The 11,800-nt window shown below is 38.1% G+C and overlaps 1 protein-coding gene across 4 annotated transcripts in view; it reads right to left on the bottom strand.

The window, feature by feature from the left end:
* Nucleotides 1-1,353: 1,353 nt before the first annotated feature.
* Nucleotides 1,354-11,800, bottom strand: part of LOC122303509 — a 40,817-nt gene continuing 30,370 nt past the window's right edge. For 3 of the 4 annotated variants that reach the window (XM_043115316.1, XM_043115315.1, XM_043115319.1), the window contains 8 exons: nucleotides 8,417-8,884; nucleotides 7,544-7,660; nucleotides 7,335-7,456; nucleotides 6,516-7,251; nucleotides 5,194-5,448; nucleotides 4,512-4,694; nucleotides 3,496-3,837; nucleotides 1,354-2,739 (listed from right to left, as the gene is read on the bottom strand). In XM_043115316.1, coding sequence (XP_042971250.1) covers nucleotides 1,990-2,739; nucleotides 3,496-3,837; nucleotides 4,512-4,694; nucleotides 5,194-5,448; nucleotides 6,516-7,251; nucleotides 7,335-7,456; nucleotides 7,544-7,660; nucleotides 8,417-8,884 — 2,973 coding nt within the window. In that variant the 3' untranslated portion in view covers nucleotides 1,354-1,989. The remainder of the gene's footprint in view (nucleotides 2,740-3,495; nucleotides 3,838-4,511; nucleotides 4,695-5,193; nucleotides 5,449-6,515; nucleotides 7,252-7,334; nucleotides 7,457-7,543; nucleotides 7,661-8,416; nucleotides 8,885-11,800) is intronic. The other variant, XM_043115317.1, reaches the window with a different exon arrangement.

Raw genomic sequence — 11,800 nt, 5'->3', positions numbered from 1 at the left:
TCAACATCAGGTTATTGCACCTATGTATGGGGAAATTTAGTCACTTGGAGAAGCAAGAAATATGGAAAAATTTAGTCACATGGAGGAGCAAGAAACAAAGCGTAGTAGCACGAAGTAGTGAAGAAGCTGAGTATCGAGCTATGGTGCATGGAATATATGAAATATTGTGGTTAAAAACGATTCTTGAAGAATTAAAAAGACCACTAGAGATGCTGGAATATGTGAGATATTGTGGTTAAAAACAATTCTTGAAGAATTAAAAAGACTACTAGAGATGCCTATAAAACTATATTGTGACAACAAAACTGCGATTAGCATATACTCATAACCGTGTGCAGCATGATAGAACCAAACATGTTGAGATTGATAGACACTTCATAAAAAAGAAATTGGAGGCTGGTATTATTTGTATGTCGTTTGTACCAATGACACAACAAATAGCTGACATTCTTACAAAATAATTGTTCAGATCAAGTTGAGTTTCTCATCAAGAAGTTGGGCATGATAGATATATATGCACTAACTTGAGGGGGAGAGTTAGGATAATTAGTTTCTGTTTCTAATAAATTCAAACTAAGATTTGAACAAGTTTGTTCGGGGAGTTAGTCTGTTAGTTGTTACTATTTTTTTGCATTTCCTATTTTTATGTAATCTGGTAGATTAGGATAGACTTCTACCAGAACTACTTCGGATATAAATACCTCCTGTAACTTCTATTGAAGGTTACAGGTAGACTATGACAGCTCAAACTGAGACAGCAATACACGATAAATGCACAATATCCTGTACCACCAAGCACTTAGCTAAGAACAAAGAACCAACTTTGGAGGAAATATATAAAATAAAAACTACGTATAAGCGATGCAGATTGATGTAATTCTTGAAGAGTGTATGGCTCTATAGGTTGATATAGTTTATCCATCATGATCGTCATCAGTTATTAGAGTGGCTAACTTCCGTTCCATCAGTTAAGGTTCAGCCATTCGAATTTTATCAAGATGCTAAGAAAAAACTGACCAAAATGTTGAGATAAGCTGTAGTCACAGGTTCGGTCTGAAATCGCTTGTTCCAATATGCATTATCTATTTTCTACGAAACACTTGGCTATTGGAACAAGCGATAAGCTGTAGTACACGATAAACGCACAATATCTTGTGCCACCCAGCACTTAGCTAAGAACGAAGAACCAACTGTGATGGAAAGATATAAATAAAAACATTGTAAAAGTGATGCATATTGATATAATTCTTGAGAGTGTATGGCTCTATAGGTTGATTTTCCTACTCTCGTTTACAATCAGGCAAAAGTAAATAATAATAAATAAATATATATATTAAAAAATAAATAAATAAATAAAAGAGAAAGCACTCCTCGATTGATACATTTATAATTTAATAGGCTTTTAAAGAAATGGCCTATTCTTCGATGAACAAGACCAGTTCCAAAGATAAAAATTAAAAAAAAAAAAAAAATTATCATTTTCAATTAACTTTACAGTGAAAAAGAATATGAACATATTACACCTTTCTTACAAAATCAAAAGGAGGATTTGTTTGTCGATAAGGATTCAATGGGATATACAACTGGGCTCAAAATTGAATCAAAAAATCAAGGGAAAAACAAACAAACAAAAAGAAGCAGAACAAACTCAAAATAATTTTACAAAAGACTTTGCTAGGCTCGACTGATTGAACTTAACCTATTTTCTTCACGCTACTCACTCCTGGCCCGTCCAATGAGCTTGAAAAAGAATTTAAAAATCTTTTAAATGGGTATACGAATCTAAAACTATCTCAATTTTCATATAACCTACTTCAAATTCCTTTTTCCCCTTCTTTTAGAGTTTCTTCCCACACCACCATCACCCAAACAACAAATCCCGCTGCTAATTCTCCAAAAGAGACTGCAGGGGATATTAACATCTTCGCCCCTTCCTCAACATTAACAATAACAATCGATCAAAAATCTTGCCTGCCCTTCCCATATGCTTCACATTAGTGGGAGGTAAGCCCCACCATGCCCTCTCCTCAGCACAAGTGGCCCGGCATTGTCAGGGACTCTGTCCAATGCCTTCGTGCAGGCATCAATCACATCCTTAAATCCAGTTGCCACATTAGACAGCTGCAACCGCAGCCTCAAATCCCTCGTTCGCTTTAACAAGCATCTAAATGATCTAGCCAAGTATTTAAACCATTCTGCAGGCAAACCTCCACCAGTTAGCCAAACTGAGAATTGGGACTGGTCCCCTCTGGCGGCAACCTCAGCCCTGTAAAATCTTGCAAGATCAACAAGCATTGAAGGCTGGAGAGGAAGCACAGCCACAAACTCAGCCACAAAATCTTCTAATAGTTCTGGTTTGAGCATCTGATTCCAAAGAACCAATGCCCACTCACTTGGCTGGTTAAGATCATAGGCTTCAGCAACTATTAGGGCCTCTTGAAAACGGGACTGCTCGACTAGGGCTCGTCTGGCATTGGTTTCAGATCTATAAAGCCACTGGAAATCTGGCATTCGGATTTGAAGGGACAGAAGGGAAGCCTGAGCACAAGCTTGGCGTGTTTTGTTGCCAGCATCGATGGAATAATGAACCTCAGCAGCTTCTATGTAATAGCGCATGGAATCTAACAGATCTTCATTCTGCTCCTTGTCATAGTGATGGATCCAGTGCTCATAAGACTGCTCTGCTCGTGACTCTAATAGAGCAGCTGTTTCATGCTTCATGTCAAAATGGTTGTAGACCTGGGAAAAGGAAATGCATGTGAGTAAAAGAAACGATGGCATATTATTCATTAACTTGTCTCTTTACTCCAGACTTGCAGGGGATTGATGGGAAGCACCATTGAACTTCACTTTTAAGTAAATTCAGAAACTAGAGGTTAGAATATATCATACCTAATTTTTCCCAAACTCTTAACGTCATTCAACATTGTGTAAAAAATTTGGAGAAAAAATCACCACTGAAAATATAGGCTCAACTACCATCTCAGTCCCTACCACTGCAATCAATTCACTTTGGTCCTAAAAGTATTAGTTGTTTCAATTGGATCCTCGAATTTGTTTTGTTTGATTCAGGGAAATCCAATTGACCACTCTTAGAAATGGCATGAAGGTTAAACGGGACATGCACCGTGTCCCAGGCATGGGTGCCTAGTCTTGACCAAACCCAAAATTGCATGAGGGAATCCCATGGTTCATATATAACCATCATATCACATCAATTAGGACCCAGTTGAGACAATTGAATTTAGGGATTGAGTTGAGGTTGGTTGTAATTATAGGAACAAATAGTAGTTAGGCATTCCCCCCCCCCCCCCCCCCCCCCCCCCCCTTCCCCCTTTTTCTAGTATTTATCCATTCTATCAATTCATTTGCCAAGTAATCTCGATCTCGCTTGAAGTCAGGATAACTCATTGTAGTGTACAGTTTCTTTACAAACTTTTGATAAACAAAATCGTTCGTATGGCCTGTAGGGATATCATGAATGCATATACATACCATTGCAAATGCATCAAGGTCATTGGGGTTAAACTGTTTCAACGATGTCAGGACAGCCATTCGAAATCCCCTGACAGCCTCAGCAGTGCCTGGGTTTGTCTCTGCAGCAGCTGAATATTTTTGAAGAAGAAGATCCAGCTGACCATTTTCTATAAGAATTCCAAGAATGAAATTAAGGGCATGGAAATTTCCAACTCCAGTTATCAGGCGAGCCAAACATGAAAAATCACCCTCGGACACATAAGCTTCAACCCTGGTTGCAGCAAGGGCTACAAGAACATCAACTCCATCAAGGCAAGCTGATGATTTGTAGAAGTGGTGAGACAGAATAAGAAGCTCAACCTGTAACCAAAGGGAGAGAGGATCTTAAGCCCCAAGAGAAAAGGGAATATCTTTTTATCATGAGAAAATATCGGTAGTAAAATCCTTTTTCTTCAATTCTTTAAAGTTGTGTTTTGATTTCTTGCTGGTTATAACACCTTTTTTTATCTTCTTATTATATGTAAGATATACACACCAGGTGAACCCATAACTTCACCCTTCACTCGGTTCTTACATGGGGAGAAAATGTCATTTGAGCTAGAACAAATGGCTTGCTGTTTAAGATACTAGTGACCGTACTCAGAAGAAAGCTTCGTAAGCAGATGCTTTTTATAATTAATAACTATATCTATTAACAAGAGCAAAGGCGCAACTCAAGTACATAGGAGGAATACAAAAGAAACGCCTAGCCAAGAGGAGAAATGGTAAAAGCAGTTAACAATGCCTGCAAAAGAATAACGCGCATAACAAAGACTGATCACAACTACCTAGGGTTCACTACATCTGTTTTCCAGAATGTGTTAGTGATATTCTTGGCGTTGATGATAACAATGGCAAAAGAAATAATGATAATGATAGTCATCATCACATATTTCTAGAAAGATATCCAAGGTTGTCAACTATTAGTGTTTATAGACTCTAATCATATTTGGAACATAGAAAATACCATCATCGTGTCACCATCATAATATTACCTCACAAGCATGTGGTATCTCTTGTCCAGTAATCACCAAACGCATCAATGCATGGCCAATTTCTGGCTCCGAAGGACAGAGCTCTGCCCACTTCAGGAAGTCTGAAAATCTCCATAGTAGGGGAGCAGGCCCTTCCTCCTTTTGAGAATCCATATATCCCCCACGATGTGCAGCCAGTAGGCCCTGGCGAATGAATAGGTTATGTAATATCAGCAATTCCCACAATTCAAAACATAAATAATGGTTCCTTCCATCCATTATCAAAAAAATTGCGAGAATTTAGTTTCTATCTAAACATAAATGACGGTTCCTCTCATCCAATCTCAAAATCATAGCCAGAACTTATTCTGACCCATTCTCCTGCACAAACTAAGCTTGGACATAAATTGTTTAATTACATTCAAAATCAAAATCCACATAGAAAAATCCCATCCAATTTCTTTCGTCCGGTCAGAGTGGTCAACATGGAGCATACCCAAAAGATTTCAGGTTAAACATTATCATCTCATCTAGAATAAAGGTCTAGATTAGATCCAGCAGGAACTACGGCATGTTTTCGCTCATTTGTCTGCCTACACTTGTGACCTGTACCCACCACTAGGGCAATCACAAAAGCCTAAAATATTTCTCCGACCAACAACATGCCAATAAAAAAGAAATTTAATGAGAAAAGAGTACAAACCTTTAGAAATGATTCTGCAAGAATTTGAGCAATACTAGAGGCTGGCATAGAATGAGCTTGCACAAGGAGCTTTGCCTCCTCAAATGACTCCTGTGCTTTAAGAGAAAGCAGCTGTAGCAATTCGATTGGTTGCTTATCAAATGCCTCCGAAAATGAAAGCCCCAAGACATTCGCAGCTTTCACAACTGCTATTATCCTCTTGCATAGGCCACGTCCACTACCTTCAGTAAAAATGGTTTCCAAAATCTCCAAAACCTATATTTTCATATTTAATCTGGATTAATGATAGAATTTCATAGACATTGAAAAACAGACATAAGAAGAGAACCTGGAGCCCATTGACAGGACAATCTATATCTATATACTATATAATTTTTGAAGCATAAGCCTTGCTCTCATGAAGCCACATCTTCCACTATCACATTTTATTGTTATTTTTTTGTAAGTAAATTTTATTTTTATTAAATGAAAATTATTCCTATAAAGCCACATCATCCCTCCAATTATATTATAATTAAGTGTAAATTATATAATCTATGTAATTAAGTTAAACTTATTAAATGAACAATAATACATCTTATTAAATCAATAATGCTTATTTAGAACTAAAATTATTAGATAGAAAAAATATATATAATGAAGTTACTAATTTTGAATAAGACAGAAAAAACATATTTAATTAAGTTACTAATTTTTATTCAAAATTAGCAATCTTTTAGTTTTTGAAACGTGCTCTTTTAAAGAGAAAAATGAACTTAAGAAAGCGTATGGAAACATAACTTAGTATATGTCCATACCTGGGCTATGCCTAGTTCTTATCAATAAAATTCTTATTTACCGATCAGAAAAAACATAACTTACTCCATTATCTTATGATATTGCAAAAATAAATGGGTTCGCAGAAATGGGTGTTCCTCAACTTCTTATGTTATTTTCTTGTGATAAATGGTATAGAATGATCTAAAACATAACCTATATGATAGGATAAAGACGCACAGAGATTCTTGGCAGGAATGAGTTTTGATAGAATACGTCTTGTCTATCTCGACAAAATGGCGGAATGTTGATCCAAGTTCCTTAAAATATTCATGACTTTCAGTATCTTATTGATGGCTTCCTTTGCACTACCGGAGATGAGCAGTTTTCTTTCAGAATATATGGTATCTTCTGGACTAATTACCAGCCCAGATTTTTTTAATAACAAAAGTACTAAGTACATTTGTAACATTAATTGGAATGATATTAACTCCTATTTATTCATTATCTATGTTACGCTGGAGAGAGAGAGAGAGAGAGAGAGAGAGAGAGAGAGAGAGAGCAACCTGCAGAGTGTTGACCTTATGCTGGTCAGTCGGTATATCATATGACTTGATAACAGAACGCACTTCCTCATCAAGCATTGACATGGATATTTCACTGCTAGGAGTTGAGATAGCTGCAAGCTTTAAAAAAGCATCCACAAGCACAAATTCAGAAGGTATTTGTGCAGGAGACAGCTTATGTTGGAGTTGCTTGGCAGCTGTTATTTGACCAAACTCCAATAAAGAAAGAACAGCTCTCTCCAGCTCTGCAGGTCCAACCCTTTCCTCCCACCTCGAAAATGACATTTCCATTTTAATATTTTCTTCTTGCAATGGCCATTCACTTGCGAATTTAAGAGGACCAAAGCCATCATCAGGATCGGTGCTTTTATCCACAGAATCTGCTAATGGCCGTCTTAGTGGCACAAAGCCTTTGGCTCTCCGCTTTGTCTTTGTACTCCCCCCAGCTGTGGTTGGAAAGCTGGCATCCAAGACTTGGTACTTGTGAAGTGTCTGATTATTCTCTCTAGCATCACTTTTCTCTACAGTTCTGGTCCTCATCGTGTTTATATGATTGTCCATTTTAGTTATTAAACTTGCAGTTCGGTCAATAATACTAGAGCTACTCTTGACAACAGACTCCCGATTTGAACAGGTTAAATTGAAGTCTCCTTCATTCTTCACCTGAGCTTCTGATTCTACTGTCAAGAGCCAAACTTTAGTCTCAATTTCCCGCAGAAGATTCGAAGGATAAACTCTGACAAAATGTATCAGAGGTCAGAAAAGATCATATAAAATCCAGATGAAAAGCAGCAAGGAAATTTGGGATATATAACTTACGGATTAGACATGGTTATCATCCCACTCAACCATTGTAGAGAAAGCAACAATAGATCATGAAGCTCCTTCGCAGGGAGATCTTTCTCCACAGCTTCTGCATGTTTTAGGAAAAATAATCCAGCCTACAAGCAGTATGACAGCAGAATCAGCTCAACAAGCCAGCGAGTAGCCAGAATAACTTTGTTCTAAGAATGTTTCTAATAAACTACCTGTAAAGCAGGGAAGGAATATCTTATGAACAGCGTCTGGCAGTGGCCCCATAATGCAACTCTCTCTTCTGGGACATCCCAAAGAAATTCCTTCCACTCAGCTACCATAGATTCAGCCTAAAAGGCAAGAGAGATAGATAATGATAATCAAATGTGACCACACTATATAAAGGTGCACTAACATGAGAATGTTAAGGATTTTGCACGAATCTTACACAAAGTAATTTATTTTCATAATTCATTTAGTCTACCACACACAGAATGTACGGCATATCTGTTTAGTTAAAAGAGGCAGACACATATAATGTGGCATGCCAATTATATATTTAAGCTATGTCATACATCTAGGAACCCACCATATGGGCTTTTAAGAGACTGCAAACACCTATCAGCTAGATCACAGAATCAGTAGAAATGTCAGATCACAAAAATTACAAGAAGAAGACAGATTGGGAGTGCACGGCAACACTCATAGAATAACAGGTGTCAAATACCACTTCAGATGCAATGGGAATATTATTGCCTTTTATCCCTAGTAACTCCTTAATAGAAAAATTAACCCCTAATTGAATTAGTAACTGGGTGGACATAAAGCTTTATACATTCAGATGACATATCCTTCTCAAATCAGGGAAGTTGAGAAAAATAAGAAAATTTAAATTTGTATACAAATCACTTCACAACCCAAGTAGGCAGGAATGTAAATGTAAGGCTGTGTTTGGGTAGTAATGAGATCACTCCACTACCGTTCAATATTTTTTCATTATTTTTCACTACTATTCAATATTTTATCATTACTTTTTCACAACTTTTTCACTATTATTCACAAATCATCTGAGATCACCTCACTCCCCAATGTAGCCTAAATGGTACCTGAGTCTCCGTAACATGATGAACAGCAGATTTCCAAGATCCACCACTGGCCTCTAACTGCTTGGCCCAGTTCCGTGCTTGCTCCCAATGCCCATTCTTTTCTAGTGCTGTTAAAAGCGAAGCGTCATCTAGAGTCTCATTCCCAAGGTGTAAAACATCATCTTTCCGTAATGATGGCTCTGCTAAATTAATTTTCCAATAAAGTCGTCGATAGTGTGTTGCCGCAGATCCTCCATCACCGAAGTCAGTAGCAGAAAGAAGTTGTAGTAAGCATCTCTTCTCATAAGGAGATGGACAAGTCGAAAGCATAGCATTGGCAGCTTTTATAGCAGTGGAGCTTATCCAAGAAGTCCCAATCTGCCCTTCTTTTCCCATATTTGCCAGTAGATTCACAGATTCTTCCTTAATTCGGGCAGAAAAAGAACCCAAATGTGCTGAGGCTTCAGAAAGACGCATTTGCGAAAATGCCTGGGAAGAGAAACAGTCATCAATTATATGTGAAACTATCCCACTGAGAATAAAACTGTTCAAAAAATGCACAACTCGAAAAGTCAATATACAAATGTAGCTCTATACAACTTGCCAAGCACGTGCTAATACCACTACAATGACAGTTAAAACTTTGGTCAGGGACATCCCCAAATCAAGTCCTGTTCATACCAAGCAACTTAATATTCCCATTTTTCCCTCCACAGTAAAGCTAAAACAAAGGGCAGAAGTCCAAGAGTTTCTTTTGCTTAGTTAGTTAAAATCTACGTGTTGCAATCTCATGCAACTTCCCTTCTATAATGCTGCACATGGAGATCAATATTTAGCCACCCATTGTACACTGATATTACTGATCCAGACTAAATAGCAGCAACTGGAATAGAACCTGTTGCCTGCCTCTATGAAGTACGAAAAGTAGAGGATGCATGTGCCACCAGATAGAGATGCGTTAGAGATTCAAGTCATCTGAACTTTATTATCTATAACCTTTGGAAAGTGATGTAAGAAATGATTAGGATCATGTCCTTTCTGCATCACCAATAAAAGAAGTGCTTCATTTGAGCATGCACTCCTTTCATTACAGGGCTAATGGGGCAGCTTAATTTAGAACAGGTGTCATGCATGATAAATACCAAAAACATTCAGGGGCTTTAGTTTCTGTCGAGTAGATGATCAACATTACATCCAACACCTTCAAGACCCATAATAAAGAGATGACTTCACTCCAACCAAAAGAATTAAGATGTGATACACCATATGATAAGTGAGAGTAGGTGGTGTATGGGATCCCAACTTGCTTGGGAAGGAGAAGTTCTTGCTATTTATAAGGTTTCAATGGGGCTCCAATTGTATCATTGCCTACTCCTTTTAGAGTATAGGCCATGTGGTTTAGGCCTTCTATTGGGGTGTTACCCAATATGATATGGATAAGAAAAGGATAAGGATAGGTGGTCTATGGGACCTCACATTGCTTGAGAAGGAAAAGTTCTTACTCTTTATAAGGTTCTAGTGGGATTTTAATTATATCATTAACTAGTCCTTTTGGAATATAGGTCATGTGGTTTGAGTCTTTCCTTAGAGCGTTACAAATATTAGAGCCTATCCCAACCAGAAATGTGGGACTTGAGCCGTGCCACCTACAACGGACAGGCTTAACGAGTACGTCGAGAATTTAAGGAGAGATTGTGAAACCCCATATGATAAGTGGGGGTAGGTGGTATATGGGATCCCACGTTGTTTGAGAACGAGACATTTTTGCTCTTTATAAAGTTCCAATGAGGCTCCAACAGTATCAATCACTAGTCTTTTTGGAGTATAGGCCATGTGATTTGGGTCTTCCATGGGACAATTGTGATACCCCATATAATAAGGAAAATGGTAGATGGTGAATGAGATCCCACATTATTAGGGAAAGAGAAGTTATTGCTCTTTATAAAGTTCCAAGAGGGCCCCAATTGTATCATTAACAAGTCCTTTTGAAGTATAGGACATGTGGTTTGGGTCTTCTATTGTTACATAAGAGAAGAACGAAAAGTTGGTTTGTGGCATTATCAAAAAGAGAAAGAGGCCTTGGGGAAAGCTGTAATGGATTCCAAGTTTGCTAGTGCTTGGGGTGAGTGATGTTCAAATGAGATGCATATCCACACCGGGGGGGGGTGGGTGTTGTCTTTTCTATACACACCATATTTTCAGTTGGCGGTGACTGTAGGATTAAATTTTGGCATGATTGTAGAGATAGATCCCTCAAGGAATTTCTCCCATAAGAATGTCGTATTATGCTTGTGTAGGATGCTTTAGTAGCCGATCTATTGGAATTGTCCAGTGGGCTTGGGTGAATGTCAATTTTTTTTAGACCGGTTCACAAATGGAAAATTGATGCCTTCACAGAATCCTTAGGAGGGGGTCCCCACACCACTCGACGCCTTGGGAGGTGTGGTTTTGGGGATAGATGGATTCAATGGATTAGGCATTGTACATCTACTGTCCATTATTCAGTTTTGGTGAATAGTGTGCACTAGAGGGGGTTTTTTATAGCTTTAGGAGTTTTTTATATTTGTCACTGTTATGGGCGCACTAAGTCGCATGTTGGGAGTAGCTGTTAACGGAGGTTTTCTTGCTAGTTTTTCAGTGGAAGGTGTTAATACATCTCACATTCTCTTTGATGATGACACTTTACTTTTTTGTGAGCCGGACGGTGGTCATATGCAATATTTGAGGGCTATATTACTTTGCTTTGAAGCTGTTTCAGGCATGAAGGTGAATCTCTCGAAGTCTGAAATGGTTCATGTGCATACGGTGAACAATATTCAGGGCTTGGCAAATATCTTGGGCTGTAAGATTGCTTCACAGCCTTTGAAATACCTTGGTCTTCCGTTGGGGGCTGCTTTCAAGGTGAAATCTATTTGGGGGGGAGTGTTAGAAAAAATTGACAGAAGATTGGCAAGTTGGAAACAAATCTATTTGTCAAAGGATGGTAGATTAACTCTCATAAAGAGCACTTTATCTAACCTCTCTGCATATTTTCTTTCTCTATTTCCATTACCTATAGGTGTGGCCTCTCATACTGAGAAAACTTTTCGTAATTTTCTTAGGGCAGGTATTGGGGAGGAAACAAAATCTTGTTGGCTGGAATAAAGTTTATTCCCCAATATTTGGTAGTGGTTTGGGGGTTACGTAATTTGAGGGTCTTCAATAAAGCACTTTTGGGGAAATGGCTATGGAAATATCATAAAAAATGGGAGGGTTTGTGGAGAGAAGTCATAGATTCAAAATAAGGAGTATTAGGGGGGATTGATGTTCTAATGAAGTTAGGGGGACATATGGCGTGGGGATGTGGAAAAATATTCGCTTTGAATGGGAGGTTCTCCAATTGTTTCAGATTTGCAGTTAGAAGAG

The sequence above is a fragment of the Carya illinoinensis genome, chromosome 3 (genome assembly GCF_018687715.1).
Source record: "Carya illinoinensis cultivar Pawnee chromosome 3, C.illinoinensisPawnee_v1, whole genome shotgun sequence".
NCBI classification, from domain to species: domain Eukaryota; kingdom Viridiplantae; phylum Streptophyta; class Magnoliopsida; order Fagales; family Juglandaceae; genus Carya; species Carya illinoinensis.
Note: the sequence above shows the minus strand (reverse complement) of the source record. Positions and strands in the feature narration are given on the sequence as shown.